This window comes from Tenrec ecaudatus, chromosome 16 (genome assembly GCF_050624435.1).
Source record: "Tenrec ecaudatus isolate mTenEca1 chromosome 16, mTenEca1.hap1, whole genome shotgun sequence".
NCBI classification, from domain to species: domain Eukaryota; kingdom Metazoa; phylum Chordata; class Mammalia; order Afrosoricida; family Tenrecidae; genus Tenrec; species Tenrec ecaudatus.
Window position 1 is genome coordinate 79,748,256 of NC_134545.1, and position 18,148 is coordinate 79,766,403.

General features: G+C 39.9%; 1 protein-coding gene across 1 annotated transcript in view; it reads right to left on the minus strand.

Moving 5' to 3' along the window:
* Window positions 1-18,148, minus strand: part of LOC142428639 (cytochrome P450 2C19-like) — a 36,994-nt gene that overhangs the window by 9,191 nt on the left and 9,655 nt on the right. Inside the window, exons 2-7 of the mRNA XM_075533445.1 lie at window positions 17,279-17,441; window positions 16,922-17,071; window positions 13,133-13,293; window positions 11,421-11,597; window positions 4,328-4,469; window positions 194-381 (exon numbers count right to left, since the gene is read on the minus strand). Coding sequence (XP_075389560.1) covers window positions 194-381; window positions 4,328-4,469; window positions 11,421-11,597; window positions 13,133-13,293; window positions 16,922-17,071; window positions 17,279-17,441 — 981 coding nt within the window. The remainder of the gene's footprint in view (window positions 1-193; window positions 382-4,327; window positions 4,470-11,420; window positions 11,598-13,132; window positions 13,294-16,921; window positions 17,072-17,278; window positions 17,442-18,148) is intronic.

The following is an 18,148-nucleotide window of genomic DNA, read 5'->3' on the forward strand; positions in this document are numbered from 1 at the left end:
ATCACCACAATGAAGCCTAATGAATTTGGAAGAAGTTGTACAGCTTTATGGGCTCAAACTGTAAACAACACACAAGCCTTGGTTCACTCCTCTCTTGTGCTTTCCTCATCTTGGGTTGGTAGAGGGTCGGAATCTTACTGTTAATATGGGGACTTTAAGAAGACTGAGGTGTTACTGGGAAAACAAAACTTACCTTGGGGATGAAGTAGTTTCTGAATTGAATGCCATGGTTCACAGCATGGGGCAGGTTCATGGGGACGATGTCAATGATTCTCTGCATCTCGTGCAGCACAGCATTTGTGTAGGGCATCCTGGCCCTGTCTTGCATGCTAGGCCTCTTGTGTCGGCCAACCACACGATCAATCTCTTCCTGCACTTTAGCTGAAAAGACAGAATCAGACCTGATTGTCAGAAGGAAAATGCCACATTTGCCATAGCATTTTGGGGTTACATCAAGCATTGTGGAATTAGCCCAACATCACTCTAAACACAAATTATATGCCCAAGGTATCCATAGACAGGTACAGAGTTGCTATACAAATAGACAATATGCCACCACCCATTTGGCAGTTTGCTGTACTGTGATGGGTTGTGTGTTGCGTGATGCTGGAAACTATGTCAGCAATATTTCAGATACCAACAAGGTCATCCATGGGGCCAGTGAAACTTCCAGACTAAAACGAAATAGGACAGATGGTCTCATTATCTACTTTTGAATATTATCCAATGAAAATCCTATGGAGCATCACCCTACATTAACCATTACAGTGCTGGAAGATGAGTCCCTAGATTGAAAGGTACTATATGTAAGGCTGCAAAATACTAGACATACACAGTAGCTGCAACATTGGACTCAAGTAGTCCAGTAATTATGCCATGGCACAGGGTTGGGTAGCATTTCATTTTATTGCTCGTGAGGTATCCTTGAGTCAGCGGGAACACAACAGCAATTAACAACAGACTCATAAAGCTCTTTTACAAGCTAAACATTAATATCAATTTCTATGTACATTTATATTAGTCTACAAGGTAACTGAAACAAAGATAAGTGATCAAATAGAAAGTACGTAGCACATAAATAACTCAAGACATTCTGCCAAGCCAGAAGGAAGATCAAGAATCAAATATCATACTAACTCTCACTAATATGTTTTATTTTACTTGTGTATTTCTTTTCACTTGTGCTTTATGTGAACATTTATAAAGAAAGTTAGTTTCCCATTTGATATATTGATTACATTTCCCACAACTGTCAGCACTCCCCGTTCCTGCCCTCAGTTCACGATTTCCTTTTGTAAGGATCTCTGCTTTTTGTGTTTGCTTTTGAGCAGATGCTGTACTTTGTATCTCATAAACTTGCTTATTCTAAGAAACATGTTTCCCACTGATGTTATTGTTTATTCAGTGGACCTGTGTATTTGGTTGAGAGGTTGTTTCTGCGAATGGTTTCAATTCCAGGTTGAAAGAGTGTCGTAGGTCCATAATCTTGGACTTCCCCAATCTCTGTCAGACCAGTAAGTCTGGACTTTGTGTGAATTTCATTTTTTTCTCCCTGCATTATTTTCCCATTCTATCTGGGACTCTCTGCTGTGAGCCCCTTAAAGGTGTTCAGTAGGGTAGCCAGGACCATTTAGTTCTGGTCTTGGGTCCTGTGAGCTATGATTCATAAGGCTCGTCAGTCCTTTGGACTAACTTTTCATACGTCATTGATTTCCTTTACTCTCCTTTGCTCCAGATGGAATGAGGCCAATAGTTGTATCTTAGATTGCTGCTCACAAGCTCTTAAGCCTCCCGACACTGCTCCCCAAGTAGGTTATAGAGCATGGTCTTCATGAGCTATGCTGTGCCAGTGGATATCGACAGTCTTCAAGTGTATGATCTTGAACTTTGTGCCTAGGAACTTCATCCTATCCCATATCTAAGAAGTTTCCGTGACTATGCCCCTTGTGTGCTCTCTAAGAATTCATGCAGCACCTATATGTAGAAAGAGCTACAACGAAATGTATATCCACAGGTGGATGTGTTTCCTTGCTCCCACACCTCTAGAGTATATTTATCTATGTAGTTATTTGGACTCAGATGCATGTGAAAGTTGGACATTGAATAAGGAAGACCGAAAAGGAATCACTTTATTTGATTTGGGTGCTGGACAAGAGTACTGAAAGCACAGAGGACTGCCGCAGGATGAATAAATCTGAACTATGCCGAGTGCTCCTTTGAGGCAAGGAGGGTGAGACTTCATGGTACGTGTTTGGACATGGTGTCAGGAGGTACCAGTTCCTGGAGAAGGGCATCGTGCTTTGTAAAGTCGAGGGGCAACCGAAAAGAAGATCCTCAAGGAGATGGTTGACATAGTGGCTGCAATTATGGGCTCAAGCATAGGAACAATTATGAGGATGGAGCTGAGCCAGGCCACGTTTCAGTCTGTTGGCAGAGGGCAGCTATGGGTTGAAGCAGACTCAATGGGCACCTAACAATATGTATTTAGTTGTAAATGAATGTTTGTTAATACTATTGCCGCAGAATTGTCTAAGTTGTAATATTTACCAGAGTTACCCCTTATTATTGTGGTTTTATCCGTGTACTCCTTTGCTGTTGTCATTGTGAGATTGGGTCTTGTGTCTTGAGAGTTGGGTCTTGCTGTTGTCACTGTGAGATTGGGTCTTGTGTCTTGAGAGTTAGGTCTTGTGTCTTGAGAGTTGGGTCTTGCTGTTGTCATTGTGAGAGTTGGGTCTTGCTGTTGTCATTGTGAGATTGGGTCTTGTGGCTGGGCCATCAATGAACTGCTGAGCTTCTATTCAGTCGAATCTGCTTGTGCCGCCTATGGTCTTCCCGCGTCACCTTCTTGCTTCGTAGTTTGTTAGCCACTGCAGCTACACAAGTCGGGAGAAACCTCCAACTTATTCTCTGACGCCCAGACTTGAGTTGCAGTGGACTTGCCCATTTCTACAACTGTGGGAGCCATTTCTTGACATAAATCTCTCAGCATACATGTACGCACACAAGTGTCATTGCTGCTACATCTCCAGCGAACCCAGCCTGACAGAGCCATGTTGTGCTGAGTTTCCCCATATTATACATGGCCTTTCTCATGACCTATATTAATGGTTGTGTTCTATCTAATTAGCAATTCATCTCTGCCCCCCATTCCTCAAATACTTTTTTCAGTGTGTAAATGCTTTCTTAAAAACAAAATAGCGTCTCTTCTAATATTTGTTCATGCACCATTATATCCTCCAAAGTCATTCATGTTCTCGGATTTTTTTGAATCATCCTTATTTTTTATCACTGTGTTGTATTCCACTCTATGCATGCATCACAGTTTGTCTATTTGTTAATGAGTACTTAGGTAGTTTCAACTTAGGGGGTTCTAAATATTAAATTCTCCTCACATCTCTCTCTATAGGTTTGTATGTAGGTGGGTGCTTCTGTGCGATTTCTCGTAGGACCCTTTCTCCTTCTTCCTGAAAGGTAGTCACTGAACCATTCTTGATCGTTTGGTCTGAATTTTATGTTCATAGTTTTAAATAATGACCTTATTTCCTAATTTACTCATTATTACACAAAATCTACTGAGTACTTGGTATGACAGATGGTGATTTGCACATTCCCCTTATCGTCATACTAACACACATGTGCTTGCATGTGCGTGTGCATTCACACACACAAAACACATACACTCATACCACCATTTCCCTCATATAAAAAAGTATTTATATCACAATTTTTAGTTGTCAGTACTCAGTTTACATATATCATTATGGCTGCATAAATATTCTCTGTAAGACTATTACATTTGTATTTAATTTTGGATACATTTAAATAATTAAACTAACTTCTTTATTTTAATAATTTATTAGATGCAAGTTTAGAGTGATTTTCAGAGATTCAGGTATGTATCCAAAACTGATACTAGTAATTTTCTATCTAGTTGGAAACCTCAGGTAACCAATCCCTTCCCTTTGATTTTTGGTGCCTTTCCTCACAAATGCTTTATCCACCCAGTGAATTCTGAAGTGGAAGTTTTCTAAGCCTGGTCCCCAGCAGTCTTCCTGACTCTTTCCTACCCCACATCATCTTCTGTGGGATATCAGCATTCCCAGAACACTTCCTGTTGCCCACCATGGCCTTCTCTTCTCTCAGTTATCATCCTCTAGGATGCAGAATTGCCTCCTGATTGCTTTGTCAAATTTGCATAAATTATAACTGGTAGAACAGACTAAACGAAATAAAATGTCTCTAACAGAAATGAGATGCAAAACACTGACTGTCAACTCCGCCCACCCTCTTTCTGAATTTCACCCTGCCAATCACCTGTGGCCATTACCTGCGACCTCTGGGTGCTTCATCAGAAGCAGGAGTCCATATCTCAGGGTGGTGCTTGTCGTCTCTGTCCCAGCCCCAAACAGGTCATTTGCAGTGTTTACCAAATTTTCAACAGTAAATGAAGACTCTTGATTATGCTTTTCCTAGGAATAATTAGAAACAATGTTGGCAAATTAATTTTTCTGTATATTTAATGACAATGAATCCAAAATAATGAAGGGTGGCTAAAGCTAAGACGTCCTGGTGGTGTGTTGGTGACACATTGGTCTGTGATTGGAAAGGTGAGCAGTTCGAAACCACCAGCCTCTCTGTGGGAGAAAGACATGAAACCCACAAGGGCAGCTATATCCTGTCCTATAGAATCGCTATGAGTTAGCATCTAGTCTATGGCAGTGAGTTAAAAGGCAAGTTAGAAACAGAAGCAGGCAGTTATGTATAAGTAAACTACGGTATGATATTTTGGAGACTGTGAATTAGTTGAACCAATCTTTATTTTCTATTCCTTTCTCATAAATTTCCCCCCCTGTAGTCTTCTGCATTTATTAAGGAGCTCTGGTGGGGTAGTGGGTTACTCATTGTGCTAACTGCAAAGTCAGCAATTCTAAACAACCAGTGCCTCTGCAGAAGGATCAGGCATTCTATCCCTGTAAATATGCCCTGTCTTGGAAAGCCGGAGGGACAGTTCTGCTCTGTTCTTTGTGATCATTAGATGTCAGAATCAATTTCATGGTAGTGCATTTGATGGGGCTTGTTTGTGCAGTTATGTGGGCCATCAGACTTGTTTTCTTGCACAGATGTTAAAGTAAAGGTTGAGAAGATATCATGCTGGAATGTACGCTTTAAGCATGACCATACACTTGAGGTTTGATTCTTCAAAGTTAGTCTACTAAGCTGGCTTTCCCCAAATGAAACTCCAGGTGTGATAAACATGTTCTAAATCTACTATGTGCTTAAGGCATCATTAACTGTTGTTCTAATTTTCAGAAAAACAATCTTAATTAATTAACATGGCAAATTGAGGCCATATATTGAACGGCATACACAAACCTACATCGAGTCTGTAATTCTCCTCTTCTGTTCAAGAATATATATGCACTCACTCAGTATTGCTTGAAACTCATCATTAAATTTAAGTCGTTTAAGAGCTTTTAAGGTTGACAGGCTAGAATAAATTACAGGGATAAAGAATAGAGTTGCAAAACAAGATGGGGCTAGTACTAGTGTACTCTAGAATCCAGACAATAAACTATTTAATCTAGCACAACAGTGCAGGAAAGGATAGGATTATACAAATGAAAGAGGCACAAGGAATATGAAGTGGTTGGGCATTAACTGTCCATAACACGTGGAAGAGCATCCAGGGACAAGGAAGCTGCTGAACAAGGCACTGACTGACTTTAACTTTCATGAATTGGAAGTTGGGGGAGCAAAGACTAATCAAGGTTAGGTTAGGACTAAGGGGGATTTTGTGACATTGAATTAGCAATTTTAAAAAGGGCTGTTTGAAAGATTAAAGGAAATGTTCATAAATATAATCAATGAAACCTTCCCCCCCCTAAATGCATCATTAAAATCAGCATTATTTATGCTGGTGGTATGCAATTAACTTGTTAAGACTATCTTAATCACATCAGTGGGTGTTCTTGCTAGATAAAAATAGTCATTTCAATGGCTAACATTGACTACACAATCATCCAACCTTGACAACTCAAAAATTACTCTTAACGACAGAAAGGAAACCAGAGTATTCATGAATCAATATTGATGGTTCCATTTATTCGAGTGAATTTGGAGAGTCAGTGGTTATGTCCAAAATCACCACTCTGCACCATCCTTTAGTTAACACTGGCTTAGAGACCCTAGGGATAGAGTAGAATTGCTTCATAGGGTTCCCGAGGCTGGTGAGTTTGAACCACAAGCCTTTACGTTAGCAGTTGAGCACTCAACAAAGTGCCAGCAGGGCTCCTTCTTATGGGCACATAAAACCAAAAATCCAAACCCACGGTCAATGAGTTGATTTTGACTCATAGTGACCCTTTAAGACAGAGTAGAACTGCTCCATTGGGATTCTGGGCCTATATTTCTAAGGGAGCAGACAGACACATCTTTGTCCCTAGGAGGGACTGGTGAGTCTGAACTGACTGGTGAGTCTGAACTTCTGACCTTATGATTAGCAGCTCAGTACATAATCTGCCACTCCACTAGGGCTTCTTATGGTTTATGCTGTTGTATAGGTGCCATGATATTGGCTCTTACTACAGCGACCCTATGTACCCTACATACAACAGAATGAAACACCTGCCTATCAAAATTAATATAAATTACATGAAACACCCTTGGAATAAATGAAAGAACACACATATTTGAACAGTTATTTTCTGTTCATGGATTGGAACCATCACTACTGTTAATATGGCATCCCTTTCCCAATAGATCTATAAATTTAATGAGATCCCTCAAAGAATCAGAGTTGGCTTCTTTGCAGAACCTGAGAAGTTTAGTGGTAATTCATGTGAAAAGAGACTGTAAACTGTTGGCATTGAATTCCAAAACCAAACTCCTTGTTGGTGAATGGATTCCTACTCAATGTGAACCTGGGGACACAAGTACTGGAATCTTTCTGAGGTTAGGCTAAAGGAATTCAGTAGTGAATTCCTCCAAAATGGACAGCCAATTCTTTCGTTGTAATCTATTCTCAGTCTGTACATTTTTTTCTGAAGATCATGCAACAACATAGGCAGAGAGTTGCCAGGACTTCTAGCTTGATTCGGAAGGTGACATCGTAGGAGGGCTATTATTGCTAATGTCAAAGAATGATTGGCGGAGGGCAGCAAGCGTCAGACAGATGTTTTCTTGGTCATGCAAAGGTATTCCGTTGTGTGAATCATAAGGAGCTGTGGATCACGTTGCTAAGAAATGAGAATTCAAGAATAATTAGTTGTGCTGGTTCGAAACCCGTACATAGACCAAGAGGCGGTCATTCCAACAGAAGAAGGAAAGGTTTGTGGAAGAGTTTTATACTTTTGCCATATTTATACAATAAGCCAAGAAGCTGGACTCTATGACAGAGAGCATTGCCTTAGGGTTGGAGGAAGATTTATGAACAACCTGCAATGTGCAGATGACACGGCCGTGCCCTCCGAGGCAGAGGAGAACCTGTAGCCCTTCCTGATGAAGATCAGACTCCAGCTCTCAGTATTTTAAAACAGCACAAAAATTCTATTTCAAAGCAGGTTCACACACACACACACACACACACACACACACACACACACACACACACACACTAATCTAGACTCTAAAAGCAACAGTGAGGCCCAGAGAAATAATGCTGTTTTAAAATAACATTTTTAGGAAATCATTAGTGCAATTTTTCAAGTGAAAGACTAGAAACCGTAATGCCCTTCTCAACCTAGGGTAACTGAAGGAATGAGGCTTCTTCTGAAAATTGAGCAAAATCATGAGAACTCGTGTAAGTGCAGTGGTGACACATGTAGCTGAAGACCGTGTGGTCGCTACTGAATGAATCAGGTCACTTTCAGTTTTTAAAATGCTACCTCCGTCAACACCTTTGACTTCTTCCCGTTTGGACGTACCATACGAATGGACTTTCTTTGGTGCCCAGTGCTGCAAAGTGGGTGAATTTTAATACTAACAATATCGCCAGAGGAAGAAATTTCTTACTCCAGGTTTATTTCTTTGCAGTGTGTTCCGGATTCTGCTCCACAGTTCAGAGACCACTGTACTGACACAAGTGTCCTTCTGTCATCCTTATGGACATTCCCACATAGATTTTCAACTTGTCTTTATTTATGAAAATACTCCATTCAAATCTTTTTTCTACTCTGTTACAATTTTGAGATAAGACATCTGGCCTCATTCCTGAAAATTTCCATACAAAGTCCTTTAATTGGGTTCCTGACCTCAAGTTTCCAGTAAATCAAATCTATAGAGATCTCTGAGACTATAAAATAATGGATAATCTTGTTTTATGTATTTTTAAAAGGAATATAAACCTATTAATACTGTCCACCAGTATTTACAATAAAGTAAACAATATACAATTGGATCAACACTCTGATTATGACAAAGTTATTTTTCCTGGCTTTAGCGGAGCTAGAGTCACCCAAGCACTGAGAAGATTGAACCTGCTGTAAAGAGTCGCTTGGGATAAAAAACAAACCATGCAGGTCAATAGTTGAGACGACAGGTTTGCTCACCCATTTATGCAGCAGGTCCTAAACGGCAGCATCGCTAACCAGCTTATTAGGTTTTCACCAGCAAGGTCTTAAGACCTTCCATATAACTCAGTTTGCAACTTTCTGTAAAAAATACAGTTATCTAAATGTTCACTTACATAAACCATGAAAATGTCATAATATTAGTCTAGTTTTCTTATTTGGGTGGGAGGTCTTGAAAAGTGGTAAGATTTTTTTTTCATTCAGGGAATTTTGCAAATAAAGTTTCATCTATATGATTCTACAGGTATGGATTTTAAAAAGTTGTTTCATTAATCACTGGATCACTTATTTGATTTGAAAGCTTATAGCTTGCACATTTCACTTCCCGCCCATTTTACTTGAGGTGGCCTGCTTCTTGAGTTGCTCGGAAGGATAGCAGCCCCGTAACAACAGCAAGACGCCCACGGTTGTTAAACACCATTTTTGTTTAGAATAGTTTTGTTCTTGGTGAATGTAAAATAAAATAAAATGTACATATGTATTTATGCACACACACACACACACACACACACACACCAAACAACAAAGAACCCCAAACCCCAGAATGGTCCTTAGGTATATATGATGGGGTAAACAGTTCTGATTTAGTAATGACTCAATCAGAATTTTTCTCCCCTTCTTCATTATCACCTTTAGTTTTTCAAACCATTTTATTGGGGGCTCATACAACTCCTATCACAATCTATACATGCATCCTTTGTATCAAGAACGTTTGTACATTTGTTGCCATCATCATTCTCAAAACACTTGCCTTCTACTTGAGTCTTTGGTACTAGCTCCCCATTTTCCCCTTCCCTCCCTGCTCCCCACTGCCCCCTCCCTCATGAACCCTGATAATTTATAAATTATTATTATTTTGTCATATCTTACACTGTCTGACATCTCCCTTACTAAATCAGAATTCTACTAAGAAGAATTTCCCAATATTTAGAAAAGTTATTTTCAAATGCTGAGGAAATAATATACCTTGGTATCAAATGTTCTTTTTTGATAAATGAAGAAACTACAGAAAGTTTCGTTTGTTTAAAGTTACCAGCACTATATATTTTTTATTCAAAGATCATTTTATTGGGGACTCTTACAACTCTTGTTATAATCCATATTGATTGCATCATGCATGTTTGTACATATGTTGCCTTCATTTATTTCTAGGCATTTACTTTCTTAAAATTTTTTTTAGACATTTACTTTCTATTGAGCCCTTGGTATCGGCTCCTCATTTTCCCCTTGCCCGCCCCTCCCCCCTCAGACCCCCTTGGTATATTATAAATTATTATTATTTTCATATCTTACATCAACCACTGTCTCACTTCCCCTGTGTTTTCTGTTGTTCTTCCCCATGGAGAGGGCTGTATGGTAATGTTTATTGATGCAACCACAAACTAACCCCCTAATACTACTTCAAAGCAAACATATCAAACTTGATTTCCATGAGAATGTATTCTACACACTAATAGTTAAAAACAAAAACAAGCACAAAAACTCCAAGACCCAAATTATGGATATTTGTGATTTATGTATAATATATTGTACATAATTATATATATATATCATTTCAAACAATCTTGAGTTTCACCTTCTGGACAAGAATGCCAAGTTAGCCTCTCTTCATACACACAATTAAAAGTTGAGGGCATTTCATGTTTGCCCTTTTGTCAGCCCCAAGTCTGCCTCATGTGAGTTTTTCCATTTCAAGAGGAATGTGAATTCCCTACTCTTGTCTGGGCCACCAATTTTCTTGTTTGATTTGCTGTCATCAGATTAACTGTCAGATAAAGTTCTTTTTGCTCCAGCTTTTGCTTTATTAGATTTTTTTAAAATCGAGAAATGCTTCAATTAATTCAGAATGATCTAAATTTCCTTCAGGTTCCCAAGTATTATCAGCTTCTAGAAATCCCTTCCTTTTTAGGAACTATGCCACCTTCCCATTCACAACACGTCGGTCCAGTACCTTTCCTACCACACATTCTTCAGGTTCGGGTTCGGCCTCTTAGTTTGATTTCTTTTCTCTTTTCGGCAGTGTAGTTTATTGGAGGGCCTTTTTATGGCAGACTTGAAGAGCTATTGTTTTCAGCTGCTCCGGGTCCCCAGTCTGCGACGTCTTGGACCCTGTGCGCCTCCGGCTGGAGCCACATCCGAGGTGAACAGCGACCGTCTTGTTTTATATCAGACCCCTTTGCGCTTGAAGAGTTAAGACAGCTATCAAGCACAAGGCTTTAAAAATTGGACATTGAACAATGTCCTTTCATCCTTCGTATAGACCATTCAGTGTATCTGAAATGGGTTCTCTGTCCCATATAGCAAATATTCCTTCTCACTGGGTACAGTGTTCATTTCCATTCTCATTTGATGGCATGATGTTTGGTGCTTTCTAACTTGATAAAATAGCTTACATCGTGGGCTATTAACTAAATGCTAGTATTTTAAATTCACTAGTTGCTTTATGTGTGAGGGATTAAGGTTTTGCTCCAGTAAAGATTTACAGCCTTGGAATCCCAGAGAAGCAGTTATAATATGTCCTATATGGTAACTATGCGTCAAAATAGACCAGATGCAGCGGATTAGCTTGCTTGGAATTGGTCCCGGTTCATCTCGGGAGCACATCCATTTCTCCTTAGGTAAACTGTTAGTGATAAAATAGCAATCCATTCATTTATTTACAATTACTCTAATTATTTACTCTAACAAACCAGTTCAGACTCTTGTATGACACTGACAAGCACACATACGTACTCAAAGTGCTTGTCAGGATTGCTTTCCTGAGCAGTTAAACATGCCTTGTGAGTACAGGCTTTAAAATGAATCATAAAATGCATAAGCAAAGCAATAAGTGACACTCTGCTAACATCTTACCTGTTCCATTTTGACGAGGAAGTAATCAATAAAGTCTTGAGGGTTGTTCAAATCCAAAGATTGCTGGTGTTCTTTAATTTTCTCCAAAATGAAATGTCTTACGTCATTATAATTTTTAAAAAATCTGTTATGACTTCCTGGAAAATAATCAAGGAGTATGGGGAAAATATTGCAGACCTAAAGAGAAGAGAATCGTGTATTAAATATAAGAGTTTAATGAAAATACACATACCATGTGCCAACCCATTGTTAGAAATTAAAGTCCATTTGATTCATTGAAAATGATCTCCATCTGGAGGGGGAAATTTTTATTCTTCCTGTAAAATAATGCTCTAAGCTTATAAAAGTATTTGAGGTAGAAAACGGACTGCATAATCAAAGATGATAACCATTTCGATACTCATTCCCTATTTTCTCTTCTAAAGCATCAAGCCTCTCATAGATTATATTAGTCCCCTCCTCCCTTACAACCTTGAAATATAGGATGGCATAAATTACCACGACATCCATTTTGTAATAGATTACGGAGGATAAGAAGAGAGTTGGTCTCCGTCTATGGAGCACAAAGCAAGTGGTGGCTGTGTCCCCACCTCGCGAGCACTCCAGAAATAGAATCAGGATTTCAGACCCGGGAGGGGCGTAAAGCTATCAGGAAAGGCAAGGCAACATTTGTGGATAAAGAAACTGTGCTCCCAGGGAATCCAGGGTAGATGATACCTTCAGGACCAAGGGTGTGAGGGGCGATGCTGTGAGAGTGGAGGGTGAGTGGGTTGGAAAGGGGGAACTGATTACAAGGATCCACATGTGACCTCCTCCCTGGGAGACGGACAGCAGAGAAGGGGGGGAAGGGAGACGCTGAATAGGGCAAGATATGACAAAATAACGATGTATAAATTACCAAGGGCACATTGGGAGGGGGGAGCGGGGAGGGAGGGGAAAAAAAAGAGGACCTGATGCAAAGGGCTTAAGTGGAGAGCAAATGCCTTGAGAATGATTGGGGCAGGAAATGTATGGATGTGCTTTATACAATTGATGTATGTATATGTATGGATTGTGATAAGAGTTGTATGAGTCCCTAATAAAATGTAAAAAAAAAAAGAAACTGTGCTCCAGAGTAGCTGAGTGACTTCTCTCAGATAATACACTTTGGGAGAGTGTGGGACAGGTAGCTCAGCACTGGGAAACTGTGTTATTATGATTCAGACCTTGAATAGCCCATTCGGTTTTCAACTGGGAGCCCATCTGAACCTCAACCCTCCTTCCCTCAGTCAATGCTTCCTAGTAACAAGTATGGTCCTAGACATCTGTCTCCTTGATCTCTGAAACTATCATATTTCTTTCAAGTTATCTGGTCCACAAGTAATTATATATTGAAATAAAGGCAATCCTCACAAGTGGTGAGGTAGAGTGGAAATACTTCAACAAGAGCCTTGGAATCCACTGAGCATTGAGGGTATGAATTTGGTTTCCAAAGTACTTCCTTGGAAACTGGGTTTATAAGAGCCAGCAGATTAGAAGTCCATATTTTGAGCATTCATTTTCTTATGAGAAAAATAAACGGCCTAGCTAGACTTCCAAGATGTTCACTCTATGATGCTCTGTTCTGGGGAAGCCTTTTATATTCATTTAACAGATTAGTCCATATACAATTTTTTTCACTTGTCAGAGACAGACACAGGAATAATTTCTCAGGGAGAAAGAATCGACTTCACCTGAATCCATGGGGTGTTAAGAATCTTGATGTTTTCTTCAAATTTTTCCATCAAGTTAAGAAAAATCTGATCTGCATAATCAAAACGACTCTTGAAAAGTACGGAGCAGATCACATTGCAGGAAGCACATTTAAGGATGAAAGCGGGATCATAGGGTAAAGCTAAAAAAGTAAACATTAAAGATATTATTAAAATATACATATAAAATGCCCTGTCCTTGAGATGACAGACAAATAAAACTTTATAAACTGTTAAGGAATATCTACCCAGGAATTCCTGTGTCAGCAAAAGATTCAAAATGCCTACAATTAACATGCCACATATTTTTTCTCCTTGCTTCTACCTGATCAAGCAGCCTCTGAAACAGGATAAAATTTTAAATTTGACCACCACCTGAATTGATAAGCCAATGCTACCTAGCTCAATAATAGTTTTCTCAACATTCCAGCCATATTCTTTGCTCTTATTGACAATAATTTAATTAACAGTTGCTGCAATTTTGAGGAAAAATCATTGTAAAAAGTAAAGAGATCACTTTTAGAAATATTGACTAATTCACTTGGTAAGCGCAGACTGGCATCTGCCTGCAAAGCCTGTGTAGACAATTAAGCATCGATAAGGAAAGTGAAAGAAAGAATAGCAACTTCAAAACGTTTCATATATAGGGAGCAGTTACAGATTAAACTAGCAGAGAGAGCATAAAGACTGTTTACAGGGTTAATCCCTTAAAGGATTAAGAGCAAAAACAAACAAAACAACTTCCAGGTCATATGAGAAGAAAAACAAACAGTAATGTTGAGAATATGTCTTGCCTAAACTGAAAGGAGAAATTTTCATGTTGCAGTCTAATCACACATTGAGCAGACTGAAAGTTTAATGGATGGGAACCTTTTACTCCTTCCTGTCAGTTATGGAAGCTGCAGGTGAGACCGGGGGGTAAGCACTGAGCTGAACCAAGAGACCGGTGGTTCAGACCCACCAGATACTGCGTGGCAGGCAGACACACGAGGCTGTTTGCTTCAGTAAAGCTTTACATTCTTGGAAACCCTCGTGCACAGCTCCCCTCCTGTTCTACAGCGACACTGTGAGTTAGCATTGACGCAGTGTCAATGGTGGTAAGTTTGGCTTTGGTGTCAGTTAGGTGGAAGAAAGGCATTCTTGTTGTAGGCAGTCATAGCCATCTTCTCCAAGCAACTCTTAAAGTGAATTTATTTGTGCCTGACTAGAGGGATATTGTTCTAGTAGAACTATCTACTGGATACCTATGTTATTTTAAAATTAGGTAGTAATTTTAAAAATTTGATCGTCATTTAGGTCAATTCCATAAATTTTCAGATAATTAAATGAAAGGAAAGGAAATGTTTTACTATATTTTGTTAGGGGATTTTTAGGAACCCTGGTGGCGCTAGGTTGCTAATTGCCAAGGCAACAGTTTGAAATCACCAGCCGTCAGAGGAGGCTTGGACTCCCATGAAGAATTGTAGTCTCAGAGCCTAAAGTCTGAGAATCTGGTTTGAAGAAAGCTATGCATGGCAGTGGGATCCCAAGGGATAGGAGGAGAGTGGTTACTAAACGGAGTGTATTCGAGAGTTGAACAAAGAAGGTCAAAGGCAGAAGCCTGACTTGAACAGTTAAAAGTTGTCAGCAGATTCCTCCTAGGATGCATGCTGAACCTGATCTGGTTTCCAACATTTTGGGTTGCATTGTTTTTATTGGTTTTTGACTGCAATATTTGGGGTATCTCAGAAGTGTTAGGTCATTAGGGTCGTTCTCCTGAAATTGCCATATATGTTTTCTCATGTTTTGGTGTATGAAAACCTGGACAGATGAACCTATAGCGTCAGCAAGTGGAATAAGGGTTTTGGCAAGAAGGGGGCACAGAGGTTGGGGACAGCGCCAAGGGGTCCACGTAGAAAAAGAATGTGTGAAAACCGATTGTGGTAGCAAACTACAATTCTGCTGGAGGTGACTGAACTACGGAGTGATTTAATATGTGTACTAATCCCAATCAATAAAAAAAAACCCCAGGGATAGATCTACTCTATCCTATGGGGTTGCTGAGTGGGAATTGACTCGTTGGCAGTGGTGTTTTCTTGGGGGGTTTGGGGATTTAAGAAATGAAACTTTAAAATGTGTCCCCACATCAAACATGCTTTGAAGAAATGGCAGAGAGCGGAACCCTCAGATGTCTGTGAGTTAGCATTTCTTATACCATCTCAAACCTAGAACAGCAGTGACTTCAGCTTTCAGGAAAGACTTTTGCTTAGCTTAGTTTTGGAAAATATTTGAAAATTCTTTGGAGGTATCTTTGCACGTGTGCATGGGTAGTCCAAAGCTAAATCTTTATTGCATTTCCCTTTAATTTGAAAGAAAGAATTAAAATCCAAGGTAATTTGGAATCCAAGGAGGAAGCTATTGTCATTGTGGCAAGCACCTTCTGTGTCAGTAGACCTGGAAGTGAGAGGTAAATGCTTAGTATAAATGTCCTAATCCAAAACGGAATTATGTTGGAGCAGTATAAGCCCACCCCCCAAAAAAGAACCAACTAATCATTAGAGAAGACAGGGAGAATAATTAGTTTAATTTCAGTTAAATAAATAATTTTATAAACGGTTTTATTTGCACTTTACAAATTATGCCATCCCAGAAATTTCCTTAAACTCTATACATGTTTAATGCTAGTTTATAACAGTGCATAATTCATACTGGGTGTTTTAAAATAGTCTGTGTTTGACAGGAATCACAATCGATGAGAGCTGCAACAAGAGATGGGACTTCTCTGTAGTGAATTCTGACTCATAGCAACTTTATTAGAGAAGAGTAGAAAGGTCCACTGCGATTCTAAGACTTCAAACCTTCAGGGAAGTAGACTGACATAGCTTTCTCCCACAGAGTGATGGATGGGCTTGAGCACTACACCTTATGGATAAAGCAGAGAACTTTAATTAGGGAGCAGTACGATGTTTAGTCAGTCAAAACCATAGAGGAGCAGCACGTAGGCCAGAATTGTGTGCATGCGCCTTAGCAGAAACTCGCAGGGAGGTTTACCATACGCATAGTCCTCAGGAAGTGAAAGCAAAGAACATTTGCTTCCCGCTCCATCAGATGTGATGAGGTCATTCCCACAGGGTCCCCTTGACAATTATTCTCTGGTGAAATGTTCTAAAAGAGATCATTCAAATTTTTCAAGAGGCAAAAAAAAATTGCTTTTTGATGCTGACTAAAGGAGACCCAAAAGAGTCGACCTTCAGGATTTTCTCATGAAATCAAACCCAAGCCTGGGAAGAATAGCAGCCAAGGAAGTTTTAAAGTTCCAGAAAGGCTTGCAGTCTTGGAAACCCACAGGGGCATTTCTATATCATCCTGAAGCGTCACTAAGTTCTTGGCAGTGAGGTATATTTAATATTTTGTTTGTTTTTAAGTCATACTGTGTACACGTTGTGAGTGTACACACGGATATAAAAACAGAAGTCCTTCAATGTTCTCCGCTTCAATCACTTCAGTCTCAGACTCACTGCCATTCAGTTGCATCCAGCTCACAGTGACTCTATGGGACAGGGTTGAACTGTCTATGTGGGAGAGTAGAAAGCCGCATCTTCCTCCCACCGAGCAGCTGGCAGTTTCAAACTGACGACCTTGCTGTTAGCAGTCCTACATATAACCCAGAGCCACAACGGTTCCTCCTACTCTACATTTGAATAAAGCCTTGGGCACTGCTTACATATTTCCCAGGACCCCATTAGAGGAGAAACATGCTATGGTAGAGAAAGAAAGTGAAGAGTCACCCACCATTGGTTTTTCTCAACTCCTCCAACAGGGTCTGGGCTTCTTCCTGAACTCGGTCCTCCATGCTCCTCTTTCCCATCCCGAAATTCCGCAGGGTCATGAGGGAGAAGCGCCGGGTCTCTTTCCATGTCTTTCCATTGCTGAAAACGACTCCTGTCAGGAGGAATGGCAGAAACGAGGAGGGAGATAGATTCTCTGCAAGGAAGAGACCTTGTCCTCCACACAGATGAGTCCGACTCTACCAGAGCAGCTTTTCAATCTCAGTTCAGTATTCCTCTCTGTCCTAACACTACCCAAGGTGCGCGCACACACGCACACACACACGCACACACACACGCACACACATGCACACACACTTACCAAATCCTTTATTAGCTTTGTCAATCAATGGGTAATCACTCCTTCCAGAAAACTCCTCTCCCAGATCAGTCAAAGCTTCTTTCACTGCTTCATAGCCATGCAACACGACCGTGGGTTTCATGCCAAAATACAGAGTGAACACAGGGCCATAGGCTTTTGAGAACTGGGAAAAGGAAAATGGATGCATATATTAACAAAAGAGAATGTTTGTTGTATGTATTGTGCATAATTTGAAATGGTGTCATTGCCTTTTGATGTTTTTATTCTACAACATGGAATTTCTAATATGTCTGAAATTTATTCAGAATTTATGGTAATATAACCACCATTTATGAAGGCTCTGGTATGCCAAGGAGTCCTGGTGGTGCTGGGAGATAGGTGTTGAGCGGCTAATTGTAAGGTCCATAGTCACCAACTGCTCTAGGAGAGAAAGATGGGGTTGTCTGCTCCCATAAAGGTAAGCAGTCTCAGAATTAAGATGTAGGGCTACTTGTGAGCATAAATTGACTTAATGCCAGAGGGTTTGCTTGAGATTTTTGTATTCCAGGCAATTTATAGTACATTTCCCATTATTTTTATAATTCTGTTGGCTTATCCATACAGTCACTTGTTAATACTCTCATTACTTCTTTTACTCTTTCTCCTTCGGCTCCTCTTTCCACACTTATCCATTTCTCTCCCATTTTCCCCATTTCACCACTGTACATTTTGTAACCCTTATTAGACCTTTTCCACATTACTATATGGAGTCAGCAACCTCTACATGACCCACCAGCTCACCACTAATAGCTGAACTACAATAACAAGGAAACATCAGTCAACCACAGTAAACAACAAAAACAAAATTCGAAAAACACACACCAACAACCT